The 23,161-nt window shown below is 47.1% G+C and overlaps 2 protein-coding genes across 2 annotated transcripts in view; one reads left to right on the plus strand and one right to left on the minus strand.

The window, feature by feature from the left end:
- Window positions 1-1,538, minus strand: part of GDI2 (GDP dissociation inhibitor 2) — a 404,570-nt gene extending 403,032 nt beyond the window's left edge. The window contains exon 1 of the mRNA XM_069629650.1: window positions 1,099-1,538. Within this exon, the coding sequence (XP_069485751.1) occupies window positions 1,099-1,143 (45 nt within the window). The 5' untranslated portion in view covers window positions 1,144-1,538. The remainder of the gene's footprint in view (window positions 1-1,098) is intronic.
- XXYLT1 (xyloside xylosyltransferase 1) lies at window positions 1,493-4,170 on the plus strand. Its single transcript, XM_069629651.1, has one exon. It carries the CDS (start codon window positions 1,839-1,841, stop codon window positions 3,003-3,005), a length of 1,167 nt encoding a protein of 388 aa, XP_069485752.1. The 5' UTR covers window positions 1,493-1,838; the 3' UTR covers window positions 3,006-4,170.
- The last annotated feature ends 18,991 nt before the right edge of the window (window positions 4,171-23,161 follow it).

The raw sequence follows: 23,161 nt of genomic DNA on the forward strand, positions 1-23,161 counted from the left end.
TATTGAAGTTAGGCACTATATTGTGACAGATAATTTTACCCAGTACACCCTTAACGTCAGTCAAGTTTATGTATGAAATATACCCAATCAAACAAACACCCTTCCTCCCAGGTTACTGAATTGATGCTATTTAATTATTTATTATCCGATGTCAATGAACGCATGCTACCTAGCTACTTACTTAATATATGAACTATACTCGGCCAACACCCTTTCGCCCAAGTGACTAAATTGATGCTATTTAATTAAGTATTATCAGATGTGATGCCATGCAATTATTCATTTGGTCTATGTATTGAATGCATGCGCCCCACTCTCAGGGGCACAGAGGAGTGGAAAGTTACTCAATGTGATCAAAAGAATCCAGTATACATTCATTTATATAAAAAGGCTATTCAAGCATTGCCAATGAAATAAGGCTGTGTGTTTATTTAACCCAGTTCGTGGATGCAACTGTCAGCCATCAGGGATGACCTACCATAGGACAGGGCCCAACCCCACTCAGGGCACCCTGCAAATACTAGAGGTCTGCAAGCAGCCTGTACGAGATGGGTCATAACGTATCCCCATGGGTTTCATTTGCACGTGTGCAATAAGGTGCAAGTATCCCGACTCAGGTCACATACAGGTTGCTGGTTACCATACCAAATCAAGGGGATAAAACCCTTATATTTGCAAGGAACCCTACCCCAGAACAACGATCTCCCCTTCTTTACCCAATCCAGTCAGAGCCATGTTCACTCCCTCTGAGAGCGGCCTGGGCAGTCACGTGTGGACTTCGGTCTATATCCAACTCGCACTTCCTGTGAAGTAGTGCTGAAAGAACCAGTCACCTTTTTAAGGTGCCGAGTTCCAGAATTGCTCGGCCCATCAAAACTACATTACTGTGCAAAGACTCTAACTCTGCCCATTGCTCCCTCCCTAACCGCCCACGGACCCCAGCCACGGCCTAGCTCTCTCTCCCATCTGGGTCCACGTCCCCAGGCAATGCCCCAATGTGTATCGTCTCAATGCCCCCAGACCCCCCTGGCCCCAGCTCTCTTTCCACCGGAAGCCAGGTTCTGAGCCTCTGTGCCACTGAATTCACCCTGTTCTCACCGTCAGTCCGGTGCCCAGCACGATCACGTCGTATTCCTCATTCATGGCTGGCAGTCGGCGAGGCGGACGCTTCTGTCGGGCTTCTTGGACCCCTGCGCTTTTCTTTTTGGTCGCTGGCCTTTACGGTTCGTGGGTGCTGGAAAGAAAATGGAGCTCAGCGCAGGGAAGGGGGGGAAAATGGGAAGAAAAAAAACGAAGAGGTGTCTGCGGCGAGCTCCCGGCTTCCGTACAGGCAGACACTGACACTGCAGCTAGGCGGATGGGTGGTTCCCGTCGCTAACACAGAAGAGGGACTAGCACTGACTTCCTCGTCGGGTTAGCGTGGACTCGGGCGAAGGAAAGAGGAACCTTCGTAGAAATAAAAGACAGCCACGGTCTTCACACAGGTAGACGTCAAAGTTGCGGCCATTTTTTTCTCCACCCAACAGTGGAGCCATCCCGAAATGGGACGCTCTCGTAGACTAGTAAAGGGCGATAGCCATATTTGAACGGTGTATGGCTTGCAGTAACTGTCACCGTTCATCGGGACATTTTCTCCGACGGAGCTGTAAGTGACGTTGATCTTGATGATGCATTTGCTTGCAGAAGGCTTGCATTTGCTTGCAGAAGGCTTGCAGTAGCTGTCACCGTTCATCGGCTCTTAGATTGGGACACGTTCTCGCTCAGGCGACTCACATGATTCCTCTTTCTAAGCCAGTGCTGTCAATGTTTCCACTGATAGACAGTCTCCTGAGCGCAGCATGAGCACCGTGGCTCCCGCAATGGCCAGGCTCAGTTCTGTGAAGTCCTACCATTGTGCGCTGCTGCTCGTAGCAGCCCTGGCAGTATCTGCTTTCTATTACTTTGGCTCTGAAAGGGAGAACTTCTCTAGTACAACCAAGAGGATCAAGGAGAACCGGGCAGCTCAGAGTACTAGCTCTGACTTTGACCTCGCCTCCCCTGATGGGAGACTCGCAGACGAGAACCGCAGCCCAACCAAGAGCAAAGACGTGGACACCAACAGCAGGGGCACGACCGTGGACTATCACCTGCTCATGATGTTCACTAAGGTGGAGAGGAACCAGGGGCTTAGGGAAAAGTTCCAGTTGGCTATCAGCTCACTGGTCAAATACGGTAAGTTTGAGGCCAACGAGGTGCTGAATCTGCACTTCCTGACAGACGACCCTAGCAAAGAAGTAGGTAAGATGATCCTGAGAAAGCTCATGCAGGGAGCTGCCTTCAAGTACAAGGTCATATTCCACAATGTGAGCTCTTTCACTGAAAAACTGTTCCCCATTGTAGAAGCCATGCAGAAGCACTTCAGTGCTGGGTCAGGGACATACTACAGTGACTCCATCTTCTTCCTGTCAGTGGCCATGCATCGGATTATTCCAAAGGAAATCACTCGGATCATCCAGCTGGATTTAGATCTGAAATACAAGACTAATATCAGGGAACTGTTTGAAGAATTCGACAATTTTCTTCATACTGCAGTCATTGGCATTGCCCATGAAATGCAACCAGTGTACCGACACACTTTTTGGCAGTTTCGTCGAGAGAACTCAAAGACCAAAGTTGGTGACCCTCCTCCAGAGGGTTTGCCTGGATTTAACAGCGGGGTCATGCTATTGAACTTGGAAACCATGCGTCAATCAAAACTCTACAATCAGTTGCTGGAACCGAATGTGGTGAGCCAACTTGCTGAGAAATACCACTTCAAGGGGCATTTGGGAGATCAGGACTTCTTCACCATGATTGGGATGGAGCACCCCGAACTCTTCCATGTCTTGGATTGTGTGTGGAACAGGCAGCTCTGTACCTGGTGGCGGGATCATGGATATGGTGACATTTTTGATTTGTACAACAGGTGTGAAGGCCATGTCAAGATCCTTCATGGAAACTGTAACACACCAATTTTAGAGGATTAGGGCACTTAACTATTAACTATACTGAATTGTGGAAATACTGTCGTAAGGAGTGCAGGCTAATTGTTGGGCTCTATGAGCACAGTCATCAGCTACAACTGACAAATAAGTATTCTTCCCCAGCTGGCTTCTTGAAATTTGCATTGCAGTTCAATGTGGTACCGTGTAAACATCAAGGGTTCATACAAACAGTGTTTCCTTCATTTGACCATACAGCGGAGGGGGGCTTGACATTAATCTGTTTATCACTTTAACACATTTAGTTTGAGCCCAAGGGCTGGCCCAAAATATGCTGCGGATCCCGGCTGCATGGACCTTTTGGTAAGTTAAATAATGTCCCTGCAACTTAACTACCTGTTTAATCTTTTTGGTGGGGCATTTCAGAACTGATATATATTGTTTCAATTGTGTTTATTTTAGTAATTGGAGCATGTCACTTTGTTGTTAGCCATAGTTTTACCCTGTGTGTTACTCTAGGATGCTGGAAATTGTTGCTTTCACATGCATTACCTGGGTTGGACACTGCTTTCCTAGTGGTTCAGAGCAACGCAACGGTATGGTTAAAAACTAAAAGAAACCAAATACAATGTCAGTATTACAGAATTAATAGGCTTTTCTACAGGCACTATTAATCTTTTTAAGCAGTGCTTTGTTAGTGTAGGTATAGGAAATGCATTTCTGCTGTTTCTTGTAATTCAACTCTTTATCAATGCCAGACTTTTTCAAATGTTAAAAGGTGCTCCTCGTTTTTTTAAATGTGTAAATGTTTTTTTTTCATCAATATTTTAGCAATTTTGAAAGATTTACAACAGAGCCAAAATTGAAATGCTGGACCACTTCTACAGGCTCCGATCTGTTCTTTGTCCAATGAAAAGTATTAATCATTCCACACCACTCTATGTTGTTTATTATGCAGTTTAACATTTCTATGCCTTTTGTTGTGCTTTACATTGTTTTGCTTGTATAGAAAATCCACTGACTTAAAATGTAAATATTTATGTGATGAACTATGACAATTATGAAAACTATTGATAACTTTTATTTCCTTCCAAAATCACTTTTTGACGCCTCCTGCGCAATCAGGTTGAAATGTACACTGTGTCTAGTGCATGACTGGTTTAAGTCAAATATTTAATAAATGCATATTGGATGCAGAACCCAAAAGAAACAGCTGTCTCGAATTGGAGCAGGTCCTTAAAGTCTAAAGTGACAGCTATCTTGTATTGGACCTCTTCTTAGCGTATACTTAATCACTGGCGTTCTTAGGAGGGCAATGTTAGCATTTGCAAAATTAAATGCCTTCTTGAATTAGCACATTTTCTTGTTGAAAGGCCAAAATGGCTCCCATTTCAGACCACAATATTTTCTTGACCGAAGTCAAACATAAGAGCTGTAAGATGTAAGCATTTTGTCGTCAAAAAACATAACATCTACATTTTGCAATGGACTACTTAAGAGGGGTGGTAGCTCAGATAGAGAAGCAAACGAGGAGGCATGGTTCAACACTGCTTTATTAAGTAAAACAAATAGAAACCTGTTCTAGTCCTTACTTCAAAGATGCGTTCCCTATGCAATAAAGTAAGAAAGTTGCTCGTCAGGATATCTCATAACTAATGTCAGTCCTCCATCCCAAACCTAAGTAACCTAACACTGCTCTGCTACGGGATTCTCTGTCCCTTTTGCTTGTTTTGTTTTGTCTGCCCGTCCTGCAATATGCTCTTGGAGTGCTCGCGGTCTATGGGCATCTGTGGCCCCTTCGCTTGTTCGGTTTTGTTTACCCCAACCTTGGGTATGCTCTCGGTTGACCTCCTCATGGGCTATAGCTTAGCTGGCTCCTTCGCTTGTAATGTTTCGTTAACCAAATCCAGGGGTATGCTTGTGGATGGCCTCTCGCGGGCTACAGGCTTTCTGGCCCCTTCACTTGTTTTGTTCACCCTGTCCTGGATTATGTGCTCGGTTAGCCTCCTGCCAGCTATGGGCTCCTCAGGCCCCATCACTTGTTGGTTTTATTCACCCCTTCCTGGGGTATGCTCATGGTTGGACACTCGCAGTCTCTTCTGGCCCCTTCGTTTGTTTGGTTTCATTCACCCCATCTTGGCAGATGCTCGTGGTAGGTGCCTTGCGGGTTACAGGCTTCTCTGGCCCTTTAGCTGATAGTGCTCCAAGCAGCCTCGTCCTGCTGGGAGCATTGGTGTCTGTGCTCCAGGACCCGGTAACTCTCTAGTACAGTGGTGGTGGCACATCCTGCCTCAGCGGCCCCTCTCGGCTTGAGGATCTGCCTTTATTGAAGCTACATTGTGGTCTGTGCTTTCTCTGGGTTCCACCCACAATGTCGTCTGCTTCGTATTCGGTTCATCCTCTGTGTGGGTCTGCGGGCCACTGTTCCTCCCACTACAGCGTATGCTCTCCTCTGTTTCTAATGTTCAGTGGTTTTTAAGTTCCTCCTTCGAACGGAAGAAGGAACTTGATTGGTGTTGGCTTACACAAGAATGTGATGACAAATATGGGTCTGAAACTGAACCTTGCTCATAATTGCCCTGTTCACTTCCCATGTAACCCTGTCATTTGCTCATTTATTATGAGGAAACTGATCAGTCCTTCAAACTATCAGTACTGTACTGGGAAACTATGTTTCCCTTTCATCTTTTACATTTTAGTAACTTTTTAACGTAACACAGCATTTTACAATGCAGCGCGATGGAGATACTTTTGTGTCACTGTAGCTTTTTACAGTTGGGATTTTATATGTGCCTAAAGACAAGCAGGTGGCAGCAGATATGTATTTACAATTGTTGTTATTTCTAATGTGCACATTCACTTTTAGTACGTATGGCTATTAAACGTGGCTAGTGCCCTAAAAGGCCACTTGTTGATTGGCCTTCTCCCTGCCTTGCCAGGTCAGAAAATCCCAAATAAGGTCACGAACTGCCCGGAAAAAGCTACTGTTTTCTCTGGATAGGTGTGTATGTGCATCCGTGTGTGTGTCCCACGAAGTGGGTGGAACTGTCTGGTTGCACTCCACATCTGTGGTGCCAGAGTCCACATGTGAGTCATGAGTGAAACCAACAGTTGTCCCTGATTGGAAAACTACTGGCTGTTTGAATGGTGCAAATCATTACCATTGGTGTTCTTGGACTTCTGGGCTTCTCTCTCAATGTAGATGGTTTTGTGACCTTTTTTTCTGCCACAAAAAGAAAAGCCGGAAAGGAAGAAATGGTGGAGGACGGCTGACTCTGGTGTCAGAATGTTTCTTTTTGCTCTCTGCTATTCTCTACCACTGCTACTCTGGCTGTTTCTATAAACATTCCTAAAGCTGAAACTTTCTATATTTAGAAATTTTATAACTAATGTCATGGTTTAGGGGAGGATGTATTGGAATTTCTTAATGTGGCCGGGAAATACCTAGAGTGTTCAGCTACTTGGTTGTAATCACTTAGGTTTTTATAGCTGGGTTGACTTCAATTTGAGGCTGGTGGAGCGCTTGGGGTTAGGCTCGGCATTCGAGTAAGAAGTCCAACCCTATAATATACTGTACCAATTGTTAAAGATCGTAGGATGTCTAGATCCGGCAAGCTTTTGCTAATTTTGCTACCTGAACTAGGTCCACAAACTGTCAATGGGAGGTTCCCATCTGACTGCCCGGTGTGGCTTCACCTTCCGGAATAATAGGTTCAAATCAATAATAGATTATTTCATGCTTTTGGTCCATGATTAGCATCTCATATCTGATTTTAAGATACAGTTTGTCTTCTGTCTGACACTGCACGTGATGATACATGGCATTATTGGATAACCTAATGGCGAGGAGCCCACAACATAGCACTCAGAGGGCTCATATGGTCAGTTGGTATACAAAAGAACACTGAAGAGCATCCTAATCAAAACCTTAAAGTGTCCCAGAGATGTATGTTCAGTCTGGTCTGATCAATGCAAAATCTTGCTGGAAGCATAAAGTGTGGAGCGAACTGCAGGACTCTGTCCGCAGCAAGAATATTACCTTGTTCTGGAAGATAGTAGCACCTGGTCTAGATGTCATACAGTGATAAAGATAGTCCTATTTCGTCCCATGATTGGGTGAATAATTTTTCCACATTATGCAATTTTCCTTCGTCAGCAATTTACCTTTTGTCCATGAATTGTCTATCGCTTTATCTATAATGACCTGCACAGATGACGACCCAACTGTCTACTGTCTTTGGATAATGGGAAAACCCCTGGGAGTTAATGGATCAGCTGGATATCCTAAAGTTCAATTTGGCGATCTGGGTTCCAGTATTTTACAAAGTTTTTGTAATGCATTTAGCAGGAACCATTTCTTCCGACCAAGTAAGAAGCAGGCTACCATTGTACCATTTTTCAACAAGGGGGGGATAATCACCCAATCTCTCTTATCGACTCCTCAGCAAAATGGTTTGGAATATTAATGTATATTAAAGGAGTCAGTGAAGTCCGTTGGAATTTGGGCAGATGATCAGTACAGCTTTTTTAGAGATTGAACAGGAACTAAATTTAAGGCTGATCTTGGGCACATTTTTGTTAAGGTAAGGCACACCGTTCTATTTGGGTTTTATGGATCACCTCCGCTTTCGATAATGTTAATCGGGGCAAGCTATGGACATTTCTTTTGAGTATAGGTCTTCCTTAACTCTTACTTTCCATCTTGGTGTCCCTACATGAAAACTTGACTGCTAAAGTGCATCTATCTCACACCAGTGAGCTGTCCCGGCGTTCCAATCTATACGAAGTGTCAGGCAGGGTTCCGTCTTGACACCCCCATTATTCAATCTTTGTATGAATTCTCTATTCAGTGATTTTATGTGCCGTAACCGTTGATAAACGGAGGTGGGCAGGCAGACATATCTCTGCCTTGGGCTATGCAGTCGATTTTGTATTACTTGCCCGTACACCGAAAGCATTGCATCCTTTTGGTTTCTGGTTTTGCTGATTTTATGGCAGCCTGTGATCTGAGCCTTAATACTGCTAAATCACAGGTGATGTGGGTAGGTCGCCACAGGGGCAAGCTACCAAATGATTTCTGAAGCTAATGGGAGTCTGCGATGGGTGAGAGAATTCTATTATTTGGGGATCCTTATTAAGAACAACATGGATTGGGGCTCTCAGGTGTATAATTGCGCCATAAAATTTGCACAAGTAAATGGTGCTGTTTTCGATTCAGTAATAACCTAAATGGTTGCCCTTTGGAGACTATTCGACCACATCTATAATACTAAAGCTGTGTCACCTGCCAGCTATGGGGCTGAAGTTTGGGGCCACTCTTTTATAGCCCCAATTCAACGAAAAGAGAACCATTTCCTGCGTTGTATGTTTGAATTATCGACCAGTGCTCCTACATACTTGCTCCACCTGGAAGCCGGCTGAATCTATATTTCTGATACTTTAAATCTGAAACTACTGATACTATGTGCAAGATTGTGGCGCACTAGGGAATGTGAACATCACCTTACAAATAGGATCATAAAGGATCTACTGGTGTCAGAAGTGGTGCTCAGTGGGAGGATCACCTGGGTAGAAACACCCCCAACTGGGATCAGGGAGGACGTCTTGGGAAGATGCAGTACAACACTCCTCACCCTCCACCCACTTCTGTTACATCCATTCAGTCTTTGAGGCCCACCTTTTCATCCCCACTTGCAGCCCTATGCCCAACTCCTGTGTACCCCGTTTCACATGCGACACACCTCCATGTTACACACTCCCATGTATGTTTGTAAAGTTGATGAGACTGCAGTCACTGAGACGAGGAAGAGTAGGGATGACTTGACTATGGCCTCACTGTGATAATGAGGTGCTGACCCATAACGAATCCCCTTTGGAACCTGAATGAGTGGTCTAAATGCCATTGCCCAATCCGAATAAAGACAGAGGAAGGACTTACCATGCTGTCAGACCCTCGCAAGAGGAACCGCAAGCTGGGAGGTCGTCCAGTGCGGGGAGAAGGAGAGGATGCTGCCCTGGAAGAGAAGAGTAACTGAGGCGTCCCTACCGAGTCCGCTGCATGCAGGTCGACTGGAGAGCTGAGGAATCGGGAATCCCGATGCAGGACGCCACCGGACAACGCGGTTGTGCATAAGACGCGTAGCCCATCCTGAACAAAATGCAGCTGAGCCGCCGCAAGTTCATCGGAAGCCATTGGAGAGTGAGAGAAGCAAACAAAGGCATCAGAAGTCCTGAGACCGCTGAATGACCACTTTCCACCTGCCTCACCTTCGCTGCACTCCCCATCTGCAGACCACTGGGGTAAGCCTGGTGATATTTGCTCGGCGCACGATGACGCAGCATCATCTTTTGCAAATAAAAAATGTTTTCCTTTTAAATTGCACTATTTGCCGTGCTCGACGAGGAATCCACCTGAACCTGTATTTTGTCTACATTTCCTGCCTACTCTCTGATTGCCCAGTTTTAAAAGGCAAATCTCGTTGTGCTGGGGCATTCCAAGATGGCGTTTCTTTTCTGCTTGTGTTCAGTCCTGGCTTGGCCCTGCTCCCAATGGCTGCAGTTGTCTTTTAAGACCATCACTGCAGCCGGGAGGCGGGAGCAGGCCACCAACATCCAATGCCCACATCGAAGGCCCCTGTCTGCTCCATGTCCGCGTCAGGTAAACTTCCCATTTCCCTGGTCGCCTGAGATGCTGTGTGCATCCCCACCTCCCCGTGGTCGCCTGTGATGCTGTGTGTACCCCCACACCTGCAGCAACATGTGGTATGCACCATGTACTTGCCCTTCTGATTTGCCTTTGCATCTGTGTGCTGCTGCCTCCCTGCAACATGGGGTAGGCACCATGTATTTGGCCTTCTGATTTGACTTTGCATCTGCAGCTGCTGCATCCCTGCAACATGGGGTAGGCACCATGTATTTGCCCTTCTGATTTGACTTTGAATCTGTGTGCTGCTGCCGCCATGCAACATGAGGTATGCACCATGTATTTGCCCATTGCTGGACTTTCCTCTCATCTATGTGCTGCTGCACCCAGCAACATGGGGTAGGCTCCATGTATTTTGCCCACTGACTTTTACCTAACATCTGCTGGTTTCTGCCGCCTGGCAACATGGGTTAGGCCCAATTGATGTGATCACCATATACTTTTTCTTGCACTAGGCGTATGTTATATTCCCGTTTGCATGTTTCACAATGTAATTCACCTCTTACGCTTCCTCTTTTGTAACCTGAAGCACAGTAACCATACTCTTAAGTTAAAAGCACCTAGATACCTCAGGTTTTGTGTGCTATATAAGTGTCAAAAATGAGACACAACAGAGACCCAGAAGGTACATGGGCTCGGGGTCATAGAAGGGGGCCCGAAAAGCCTTAAACTAAGGGTCTGGGACCTATATATAACACAGAGGAATACTTTAAATAAAAATACCTGGCAGGAGAGTAAACCAGGTCCATCAGAAGTGAAATGCAAAGAAGAGAGCAGGTTCTGGGACCCACACCTTAAGAAGGAGAGCCTCAGTAGTCCTCTTCTTCGTGGCAGTGTCTGGCAGGGTAGTGAGCCAGGTCTGCCAAAACAAATCACTAAAGGAACTTTGATACAGGTCTGTGACCCACATCGACCAGAGTATATGAGAAAGGCCAGGGAAAGGGAGACATTCCCCTTGGCGTTGTGAACTGTGGAACATAAGTCAAGACGCGTGAGAACAAAGCCAATAAAGACCAGGGGAAGGGAATCTTTCCCTCTGGCTTTGTATGAGGAAAAACACAGAGAGCCCGACACCTGGGAAAGGGAGGCATTCTCCAGGAATCCAATAGTGAAGAAGCAACTATGGGCAATATGGAATGTTGTTGTTTGAACTAGAACTTTACCTTTTGAGTTGGAATTAAGAACGTTGCGGCTTTTCGACATTTTAACCGTGAACTCTGTTTTGTGCCTTGGAAAGGTTTTCTCTTTATTTGCATGATTACTAAAAGTTATACCAACAACCACCATACCATCCATGTGTCAGTCTCTTCCTTTTGTGCCCTTACATTTCTTACAGGAAAAAGATTTAACTTGGCAAAGCTGTGATGTTGAAAAACCCACAATTCAATATTTTCTGGAGCATGGCCTACAGCTGAGTCTGGATAGTTGTACCAGCTGGTATTCTAACCCACACTTGAGGGGAATTTAATTTAATTTTAGAGTAAATCATCTACGTCTACGCATTACGGTTTGAAGATTTAATTCATTTTGTATTCTTTTGTCCTATACAATGTTCATAGATTATCTGAGGCCAAGATGCTGGTATTTTCCCTTCCCTGCAAGAATGCTGCCCATCCTATTTATGGTTTTATTGAAAATGCTTTAATCATGAGAAAAATAAATGGTTTAAAAAAAAAATCATATTTTAGCAGATGTTTTGTATTTTGCACTTTAGTATGATTACTTGGTACCTTTTGTGAAACGAAAAGATGTAAAGTCTGATTGACTTGATAAGAAGGGGAGGCCTGCACCCTTTTTTTCAGTTCATATTTGGAGCCAAGAATCCCTAGTAGACGAACAGTCGACTAAAGATCGAAGAAGACTTGTGAAGATGCCTAGCATCCCTTCCTGCATCTTGCCCAGTGAGACCATGTTGGACTACCTGTTCTGCAAAGGCAAAGTGCAGTGCTTCAACCCATAGACTGGTGGGAACAACCAGTCTCGATGCCTTTTCAAGGATCCAGCCGCCCTGAGCCTTCGAACGTGACCCTGCACCACCTGGTGGACTGAGCAGCTCTCTTGTGGGCTACCTTACCACAAGTGTTGCCATTTTGCAGTTGTACGCAGAACTTTGGTGGTCGCCAGCTTGTGGTACAAGTTGCATTTCCTGTGAATTCCAGCATCCCAGCCTTACGGGATCCTGTCCTGGAGAAGCTTACGCAGTTGCAGCTGGAAGGTGTCACACCGCTCGCTCGCGGGCGTCACTTACTTGTCCTGGGGTCCCTGGTCCACGGCCGCAGCGGTCTCCTCCTTCATGGAGACTTTACCCGCGATGGCGTCTCTCCTCACGCCGACCCGCGGTTCGGATGGGCGCCGTGAACGCCGCCATCTTGCGAGGATCTGCGCATGCGCGGATCGTCAGTGTTTCGACGTCCCGCGCATGCGCAGTGTCGGAACATGCGTTCCAAGCCTCGTTTTGACCCTGAGCCATAAAAGGGCACCGCATACACAGGGACGACGCGTCTCAACGCGGTTGTTACTGTGTATGCGCTGCTGGAGTCCTGGTTCTTGTTGTCCAGTTCCCCAGTGTCCTGTTCTATCCTTTGCTGCCCAATCCTGCCTCATTTCCTTATTCCGGTCTAGCTTCCTGGTCTTCCTCCTCTTTCTGTTCCTTCATTCTGATACCTTGTCCTTCCCTGGTTTTTGGTAGAGTAGGTTATCTCTGGGTTCCTAGTAGTAGTGGGAAATTCCAGTCAGCTCTGCCTTCTTCAGGTTGCCTCCCTTTGCCTGTCTTGTGTCCTGCCGGTACCTGTGCCTTGCTGCCTGCTGGGAGTTCCTGAGTTCTATCCTGTTATCTTCGGTGATTTCATCAACACTGTCCCGACGTCACGTAAATTCTGAGAAGTGCCACCCGTGGCGTTGGGAGTTGGTTCAGTGCCGTCCTGTGTTTACTCACCAGGAGGGGATTGGACTAATTTCTCGCGTTACCCATTCATCGGCCATCATACATCGACATACTGGCAACCTCAACTCCACGGTCTACAGGAAGCAGAGGTAACTCACGATCTCGTGAAGATTCGTTTAACAGATTGAGACGCCAATCCCTCAGTCTTGACATGGACGACATGCAGGAACTACGTGATGAAATGCGTGCCATGCGCCTGGAAATGACCACTCTTCGCCAGGAAAACAACACTCTCAGACAAGCATTGGATCGGTGTTTGGCTAATTCCGCACAACCTGTCACACCGCCTGAGAACTCCATGGCTTACACCACTCCGATGAAGTATGATGGTGATCCGCGTCGAGTGGCTGAGTTCTGTACTCACTGTCGGATCCATTTCCAATTCAGGTCTACACATTTTTCTCAAGACAAAGCTAAGATCGGGTATATCCTTGGTAATCTAACTGGCAATGCACTCGCCTGGGCCGCACCTTTGGTCTCTACCAACAGTCCTCTGTTGGCAGATTTCGCTGCCTTCGAGAAAGCCTTTTTGGATGTCTTCAAACCGCCCAATTTGGCAGCCATGGCCCAGAATCAATTAATGGAGATCAAGCAAGGGTCAGGTGACATAATCCACTACATCAGTCGGTTTCGACAACTAGCAACTGATTCACAATGGCCCGAAGTCACTCAAAAAACCTTGTTTCGTCGGGGACTACGAGAGGAGTACAAAGACGAATTGCTGCACATTCCGGAGCCAGAAACGCTGCCTGCTTTAGTGGAACAAGTCTTACGCATTGACCACAGGTTAACCGAACGACGGAGTGAACGCCGCAGATCTGACAGGTATCAACCAATTCCTCCAGCACTGAACCCTGGACCGGCTGTTTCTATCGATCCAGAACCCATGCAGTTGGGTGCCGTCAGAGGTCCGTTATCCGAGACTGAAAAGAAAAGAAGACGACAGAAGAACTTGTGCATGTATTGCGGTGGTTCTGGCCACTTTCTAGGTACCTGTCCATTACGTCCTCTGAAGAAACAGGAAAACTAACAGGCCCGTTGTTTCAGGCGAAGGCAGCAGCGGGCCGCCCTTCTGAATCCGTCCTTCCCCCCCCCATGAACTCAGTACCCTTGTTGATCCTGAAAGTCGGTATTGCCTGGCTTGGAAAGTGTACGAAGACCTGGGCCCTTTTGGACTGCGGAGCATCTGGCAACTACATCGATACTTCGTTCGCAATTACCAATAGAATCCGTTTACACAACAAGGAACGACCAACGGTGGTTGAGGTAATCGATGGCTCTACTTTGACTTCTGGTCCGGTTTGCCAACACTCCGATTCCTTGTGGCTCTCGGTGGAAGGGCATCTCGAACGTATCTCATTGGACGTCATCAAGTCTCCTTCATTTCCGGTGGTGTTGGGTTTACCATGGCTGTTGTACCACAATCCCCAGGTTGACTGGACCGCTCGCTCCTTGGTGTTCTCTTCGACACGTTGTCCTAGTGACTGTGTAATTCACGAAACCTTTCCCGCAATTTTGGAGTCCCTCAATCCTGCTGATGTATCCGCTCGTTTATGTACCACTCAATCGGTCCCTCGTGAATATGCCGGATACCACAAGGCATTCTCTAAGCCGGAGGACATACCACTACCACCCCATCGGCACTTTGATTGTTCCATTGACGTCCTGCCTGGTGCGATCATTCCCCACGGCAAGATCTATTCGTTGACTCACTTCGAGAAGGGCATACTACAGGAGTATATTACGGATTGCCTCAACAAGGGCTATATAGTTCCGTCCAAATCCCCTGCAGGATTCCCGTTGTTCTTCGTCAAGAAGAAAGAGGGCACTTTGCGTCCTTGCATCGACTACCGTCAACTAAACGAGATTACGAGGAAGGACAGGTACCCGTTACCGCTCATCCGGGACATCATCGAATCCCTGAAATCAGCACAGATCTTCACCAAGCTGGATCTAAGAAGGGCCTATCACTTAGTGCGAATTAAGAAGGGAGATGAGTGGAAGACGGCCTTCAAAACACCTATTGGTCACTTCGAATACAGGGTGATGCCGTTTGGCCTCTGCAACGCCCCGGCAGTCTTCCAACGGTTCATGGACGATGTCTTTTCTGACCTTATCGGAATATCTGTCTGGGTTTACCTTGACGATATTCTGTTTTTTTCTGACACTCATACAGCACACGTGACGCATGTACAAGAAGTCCTCCGTAGATTGATACACAACGGTCTGTATGCCAAGATCGAGAAGTGTCAATTTCATAGGGAAAGCATGGAGTTTCTGGGTTACGTGATCAGCAACACAGGAGTACAGATGGATCCCGCAAAACTGCAAGCTATTCAAGAATGGAAATCGCCACATGGCGTGAAGTCACTTCAAAGGTTCTTGGGCTTTGCCAACTTTTATCGGCGTTTCATTCCACGCTTCTCACAACTGGCCAACAGTCTGACCCACCTGACCAGTACCAAGGTGCCGTTTCTCTGGGACACGCAGACCGAGGAGGCATTCCAGGAATTAAAAAGATCATTCATGTCGGCTCCTGTTCTTAGACATCCAGATGATGTAAAACCGTTTGTGGTTGAAACAGACGCCTCGGACTACGCAATTGGGGCGGTCCTACTACAGCAAGATACAGTCACGGGAATAGAGCACCCGGTGGCGTATTACTCGAGGAAGTTGTCAGTGAGTGAGAGAAACTACGCAGTGATAGAAAAAGAATTACTGGCGATAAAGGCTGCCTTCGAGGAATGGCGACATCACTTGCTGGGTGGGAGGTACCCGGTGGTGGTTCGCACGGATCATCGTAATCTACAGTTCTTGCGCTCTTTACAATGCCGAACCTCCCGTCATGCTCGTTGGGCCTTCTTCTTTTCACAGTTCGATTTCACCGTCACGTACATTCCTTGTTCCCAGAACACTAAGGCTGATGCCTTGTCTCGGTCTCTGGAAAACAACGTTGAAAGTGTCAAGAAACCGGAACCTTTGATAGCGTCCAAACATTTCCTATCGATGGTGACTCCCCAGCTCCAACAGTTGACTGAGGCCACACGAACGGATCCCTCAAGAACACAGATACTACAACGTGCTGACATCAGGGAACGTGATGGCTTATTATTCTTCAAGGATCGTCTGTACGTTCCCACCTCGGGACTCCAGAAAATCGTTTTACAGAATTGTCATGATTCCGTCGTTTGTGGTCACCGTGGAGTCCGTACAACACAAGAACTGGTTGCACGACAGTACTGGTGGCCTGGATGGGCTACAATGGTAAAGCTATACGTGGACTCTTGCCCGGTATGTGCCCAGACCAAGATTCCTCGCAAGAGACCCATTGGTCTTCTAAAACCCTCGCCAACGCCTCCATACCCTTGGCATACCATCGCCACGGATTTCATCGTTGACCTGCCCCTGTCTGGTGGCTTCACGTGTATAATGGTGGTGGTGCATTGTTTCACCAAAACAGCTCATTTCTTGCCCTTTCCTAAGCTGCCCACTGCATCCCAGATGGCACGATGTTTCCTACACGAGGTGTTATCGCCTTCATGGTCTTTCGGAGAAGATATTGTCTGACCGAGGCTCTCAATACATCTCTTCCTTTTGGGGCCAACTGTGTCGGCATTTGGACATCCAGCGAGCCCTGAGTTCCGGTTATCATCCGCAGACTAATGGACAGACGGAACGTACCAATCAGACCCTTGAGCAATACCTACGTTGTTATGCCAATGCTACCCAAGATAACTGGTCGGAGTGGTTGGACACCGCGGAAGCAGCTTACAACAACGCTGTTCATTCCGCCACAGGACTCAGCCCTTTTTATTGCTCTACCGGTCTTCATCCTCGACTGCTGCCTAGTCATCCAACATCTTCCAGCGCCGTTCCATCTGCAGATGCCCTGGTGTCCCTGATTCGCGATCAACATCGTCTGGCGGCCGGTACCTTGGCAGCGGCACAAGCACGTATGAAGGAGCAGGCTGACAGGAGACGGAGCCCAGAGCCTGTTCTTCATGTTGGGGACATGATTTGGCTATCCTCCAAGAATCTACCAGTACGCAACTTACCTGTGAAACTAGCCCCCCGCTTTTTTGGTCCCTTTCGCATCACGGGGCGTATTTCACCTGTTGCCTTTCGTTTATCTTTGCCCCGCTCTTGGAGGATCCATCCTGTCTTTCATGTTTCCCTTTTGAAGCCCTACGTGCCCGATGTTATGGGTCGTACCTGTTCCCGTCCTGCCCCGGTCTTGGTTCAGGGGGTCCCTGAATTCGAGGTACATGAGATATGTGATTCACGGATTTGGCGAGGTGCTCTGCAGCTTCTGGTCAGCTGGAAGGGTTATCCTGCTTGTGACCGTACTTGGGAACCGCGCTCCTTCGTGCATGCACCGCGCCTGGTTCGGGACTTCTATCTCCGTTACCCTTGGAAACCCGGTGCTCCGGGGTTGTCCGGGAGGGGGTATGGTGTCACACCGCACGCTCGCTCGCGGGCGTCACTTACTTGTCCTGGGGTCCCTGGTCCACGGCCGCAGCGGTCTCCTCCTTCATGGAGACTTTACCCGCGATGGCGTCTCTCCTCACGCCGACCCGCGGTTCGGATGGGCGCCGTGAACGCCGCCATCTTGCGAGGATCTGCGCATGCGCGGATCGTCAGTGTTTCGACGTCCCGCGCATGCGCAGTGTCGGAACATGCGTTCCAAGCCTCGTTTTGACCCTGAGCCATAAAAGGGCACCGCATACACAGGGATGACGCGTCTCAACGCGGTTGTTACTGTGTATGCGCGGCTGGAGTCCTGGTTCTTGTTGCCCAGTTCCCCAGTGTCCTGTTCTATCCTTTGCTGCCCAATCCTGCCTCATTTCCTTATTCCGGTCTAGCTTCCTGGTCTTCCTCCTCTTTCTGTTCCTTCATTCTGATACCTTGTCCTTCCCTGGTTTTTGGTAGAGTAGGTTATCTCTGGGTTCCTAGTAGTAGTGGGAAATTCCAGTCAGCTCTGCCTTCTTCAGGTTGCCTCCCTTTGCCTGTCTTGTGTCCTGCCGGTACCTGTGCCTTGCTGCCTGCTGGGAGTTCCTGAGTTCTATCCTGTTATCTTCGGTGATTTCATCAACACTGTCCCGACGTCACGTAAATTCTGAGAAGTGCCACCCGTGGCGTTGGGAGTTGGTTCAGTGCCGTCCTGTGTTTACTCACCAGGAGGGGATTGGACTAATTTCTCGCGTTACCCATTCATCGGCCATCATACATCGACATACTGGCAACCTCAACTCCACGGTCTACAGGAAGCAGAGGTAACTCACGATCTCGTGAAGATTCGTTTAACAGAAGGACGCCTTCCATCATCTGTGTACGGTGGTCATTGCTGGAACCTGCCTTCCCCCATCCTGTGAAGTGTCCTGAAGAGGCATGCATCTGTGAATCTTGCATTACTTTCTCTCCAAGGGTTGCATCTTGCATCCGATTTTCCCAGATGAGTTGATGGGTCGACTCGGGGAGGAGTCACTGGAAGTTGGATTTCCTGCCATTTGTTCCAGTGAGAGTTGCCGAGGAGCTGTGCCTGCCAGGATTCTTCTAGATTCATGAATCGACATGACCAGAAGAATCCTGGCAGGTGCAGCTCCTGGGCACCTCTCACTGGAACAAATGGCAGGAAATCCAACCTCCAGTGACCCCCCAGGCCCCCGAGTCGACCCTGTAGTCTTCAGTGTCTCCCAGCTCCAGCAGGGGGGACACGGTACTGGAATCGGCAGGGCACTCGAACTCCTGGCTGCAGCGTCTCTCTCGCTCCCCTGCAGTGTGCAGCGACCTCTCCACCAGTCCTTCTCCAGCCTGCTCCATACCGGGATGCTGCGTCCTTCTCCCTAAGTGGAAAGGTAAAAAGAAACTCTCCTGGAGACTTGTGCAATATCAGGTAGTACGTAAAATAGTTTATTCAGCAAAATTGAACGACTGCCTATGATGATTCCAAATTGTTATTTTATCACAATTACTCAATTGCCCTCTTATGATGACACATGTTTCAGATGGATATGCCTTTATCAAATCAGGGCATGCACATATTTCTTACAACATATGCATCCAAATTAAGTTGCTAAATAGTATTCAGGTTGACTTCCTGGGATAGATCTGGTGTCCGGTCAAAGGATCGACTCAAAAGGGTCGAATGACAAAAGGGTCGAGTCAAAACGACCGAAAACAAAAGGGTCGAATGTTTTTTTTTAAAATGTATATATTTTTTTTTTGTTGCTTTAGTATAGGTAAAAAAGTTTTCTTACACCAAAAAATGGGGGTTTGTGGAGGGACTCCTCAAAAAAAAAAAATGTGACCCTTTTTTCGGTCCTTTTGACTCGACCCTTTTGTCATTTGACCCTTTTGAGTCGAACCTTTGACCTATAACCGATAGATCTCTGTGCAGTGTATTATCCGGAGTGATTCTGCGTAACTGTTCTTCTCCCAAAGTGGATTTCTTCCTCTGGGAAGCTGGCTTGCCCTGCAACTTCTATTTGTCTCTAAATTCCTTCACCTTATTTACCCCTGTAGCCTTTCAACTGGCTGCAGGCGTAAGTCCTTTGCCTGACCCCAATTAGTCAATTAGTGGGACCTGCCTGACCATGGTAGTAGTGTTTCACACTCCTCTTCCTCGTCTCAGTACCAGAGTGGTGTTCATAACTAGAAGTGTGCATTACTCCTAGTTGTCTCTTCTTCACCCCAGTTTTAAAGGCACATGGATGTGGGATAGTGTTGGTTTGTGAAAGAAGGGTAGACTGATAATAGCCTACAAAGGTACGGGGAGGGCAGGGTGCATTCTGACAAGGGAAAGGGGGATACCATGCCTCTTTTGAAGACATTCTCTCCCCAACCCTCAAGGACCCTCCACCCAGGTGATTCTCCCTTGCATATCCACCGTCAGGGTCAGAATCCAAAAGCGATGGTCTTTCCCTAGCCACCCGAGAAGAGGATCCAAGAGGAGTAGATCGAGGATGCCCTTGGGTTCCTCACATACCCTTACTCAATGCAGGGTGGACCTGTTTGTGTCGCATGGAAAACAGGAAAGAAAGTCGATGTTAGCCTGGTCTCAACCTTTCCGGTGTTCCACTGTGAAACAATAGGGTTGCTGGTCCAGGAACCACTGCATAACGTGTGGATTAGATTCCTTATGTTGACTGATGCAGACTGAGGAAGAGTTGTCCTTGATCAGTCTTTGTGGTCCAGTAGATAGTATTTCAGGTGGATAATCGCCCAGTTAAGGGCCAATGCCTCAAGTTCTCTAACTGAGTAGTTCCTCTCCCTGGAAAATAATTTTCTGAAGATGTATAATATGGGGTGCTATAGCCCATCATGATTTTGGGAAAGGACGGCCCTTGTAACCATCAAAGAGGTGTTAGTTTGCGGAATAAATTCCTTAGAGAAATCTGCTAATTTCAGTATGGGGCTTTGACATAGGTTCTGCTTGAGGGTGGTGTGTCAGATCTCATCTTCCTCATTCGATCTGATTTTTCTGGGGTTCAGCATTCTTTAGTTTGTCCATAAGTCGGGAGGTTGGACTTGAAAAATTTGGAATGAAACAATGGTAGTAGCCTGTTTACCCCAGAAAGGCCTTTAGATCTTTTTTTTATTTTTTTTTATTGAAATTTACTCAGTGGTAAAACAAAGAGTTTTATCAAAAACTTCTTCACAGTTTCTTTCTCTTCATTAGGGAACCACTTCGCGCAAGTCCCCTTCTTCTCCGCGTCTCACAAACATGGTGTCTCTGTCCCACTGGGCTTTGCGTCTTTGTCCGCTTCCCTATGTTGGTTCCAGTCTTGATGCAGGTTGTGGTCCATTCGAAAGTGTGTTTATCTTTTTCATCACTATATCTATTAGTTTTGCCATTGCCACCGTCCAGTTTGTTTTTTCACCTGATATTAATCGGAGGTTGGGCTTGAAAAATTTGGAATGAAACAACGGTAGTAGCCTGTTTACCCCAGAAAGGCCTTTAGATCTTTTTTTTTTGTTTTTGGCACAGGGGTGTCAAAGACCACCTTAACCTTTTCTGATTGGGGTTGGACCATAAATATTACAACATCAGGGTAAAGGTTTCAAACCTCAAAGATATTTTGCTTCTTTTACCGTTATCTCAACAGATTTATAACACAATAAAACGGTCATGAAAGAAATATTTAACATCAACACACTGTCTTATTCGTCCAAACACAACAACAGTAATACAACGTGCTGGCTGACCCTAAAGGAAGAACACTGTGACCCTGTCAGGAGTGACTTTCCCTAAGTGGGCGATGGTGCACCACCTATCTAATAGGGATAGCGGAAGAAAACACTGTCCCTCATCGCTCTTGTTCTCATTCGTTGTATCAGAATTAAAAAAGAGATATGTTTATGGATAAAAGTCCAAGATGAACCCATCGATAAAAGTGGCGAGAAAAAAAGGATGGTCTACTTGGATTTGTTGACACCATAAAAATTTGCTCACAAGGAGTGAGTACAACTGTTCATTTACCGTATCCTAAACCTATTCATACGATATTGTGTTGGTCATGAGAACACTTATAGCCAATTAGGTCGACCATGGCAATCGTGGATTGTGCCATCCTCTTCAGGACCAATTTCTTTTCAATACTGGTTTTACTCCGGCGTGTATCTGGGTTGGCAGATAAGGCGATCACCTTCGTCCCCTCTAGGGAGACACAAAAATGTACAAGCTGCAGATACGTTCCTCAAATGCTTAACTCTGTTGGCATGTGCCAATTGTATACTGAAATGCAGCAACGTTGAGCATGCAACAATTCTTGTATGTCTTACCAAAAAGACATTATACAGCCTCATTCTTTTTTGAGCGCATTCTCTGAATGGAGGGAAGGGGTGGGGGATCACCAAACTCCCACTACTTGTGCCCGTGTGTAGAGGTCACACTCTAGCTACTTCTAGGCCCCCTCATATATGGCAGTACTTGTGATAATGCTGAAGGCACCAACCTAGTGCCAGCTGGGGATGCATATTACAAATGGGACTTGCCTTCATCCCAACAGCATGCTATGATCCTTTCCGAGGGTTGAGCTGACTCAGCTCAAGCAGAAAGTCAGATTGAAACAATTTTTCTATGAGAACACACAAGAACAACCGGATACGACCGGTCTGTGACCAAGATCTAATTTCTTTCCACCACAATGCACTAACTCTACCGAGTCCATAACATTCGGACAGGCTTTATTGCAAAATATTGTGGATCTTGAGAAAGAGATTCCCTTCTTACACAATAATTGTGCAAATAATCAATTAGCAGCACTTACAGACTTGGCAAGAAACACTGCCATAACTATAAAGCCTGGTGATAAAGGAGGAGCGATAGTAGTAATGGGCACCACAGATGGTCTACACGTGTTACGCTCACCTGGTATCCACGGGGGCGCAACACAATACTGGATGGAGGTCTAAGCGCTATCCCAGACCCCTCTCTGCTTGGTTATGTGCCAGACGCTGGGTAGCGCCTATAACAGGAGAATGGAGGGTTAAGATACTGGTTCTGTGATGGGTGGACTCCCACCTCCCTCTGGTCCAAATCCCCTCCCTTTGGGTTATTGCTCACCTTAGGTTTTTGTGCGTTGAACTCTCCGTCCTGCGTCTCTGTGCAGGAGCGCGTGGTTGGTGCGGGCGTTCCATTGTCCTAGTTGCTTCACTGGTCCATGTGCCCTTATGTTGGGTCCAGACCGGCTGTGACTCGGACTCTGCTTGCTGTCTTCCAGGTGAGTTATAATGTCTTTTCCGTCTTTAATCTGTCTCTCTTTCCCTCTGTTTTCTCTGTCTTCTCGGCGTCTTTCTCCATTACACTGTTCTCTAACAATGTCTCTCTTGGTTTCACAGGGATGGTTGCAATTTTGGAGTTGCCGCGCCGATGGCGAAGACCACAGTGAGTTATTGATGCGTCGAGCGCTGCGCTGTTTATTGGTGTTAATTGCTAACTTGTGTTCTCGTCTCTTCTTTGTACAGGTTGCAGTGATGTTCCGGAGTGATGAGCGATCGAAGCGCTGCTTGCCCAGGTAAGTGCTTTGTTAATGCTGACCTTGTTCCTTCTCCCTTGCAGGTTGCGGTGAAACCCGGAGATGGTCGAAGTAAGAGAAGCGCAGGGTGTGCCAGGACTCGCTGCCTGCCCATGTAAGAATTGTTATTAATGCTGTCCTGGTTTCTTTAGCTTTGCAGGTTGCAGCGAACTCCGTATATGAGCGAGGTAAGCGCTGGATGGATTCAAGGCCGGTTACTTCACAGGTAAGTGTTCTTGCTCGCTAATGCTGTTCTTGTTCTTCCAGGTTATTAATGGAATCTGGATCTAAGGCTTCAGGATCGAGCCGCTGGAGATGCAGATGAGCAGGCGCTGGACACAGTGAGCATTACGCTGCAGGAGTGCAGAATAACGCCAAGCGTGTTCTGCTGTTTGGGTGTGGTTTAAATAGCCCAGGTAAAGTAGTTCCAGGCCCAGCCACACCCAAAACACTAGACCGCATGGCTTGGTTCTAAAGAACTGAGCTGTGTAATAGGGCTCCATGTTGTATTAAGGTCCTAAACTGCTATTCCATTATA

The sequence above is a fragment of the Ambystoma mexicanum genome, chromosome 12, assembly GCF_040938575.1.
Source record: "Ambystoma mexicanum isolate Mex_15411 chromosome 12, UKY_AmexF1_1, whole genome shotgun sequence".
Lineage (NCBI taxonomy): Eukaryota > Metazoa > Chordata > Amphibia > Caudata > Ambystomatidae > Ambystoma > Ambystoma mexicanum.

Bases quoted from the DNA above. Each gene is read 5' to 3' on its own strand.
- XXYLT1 (XM_069629651.1), top strand. From the start codon at position 1,839: ATGAGCACCGTGGCTCCCGCAATGGCCAGGCTCAGTTCTGTGAAGTCC.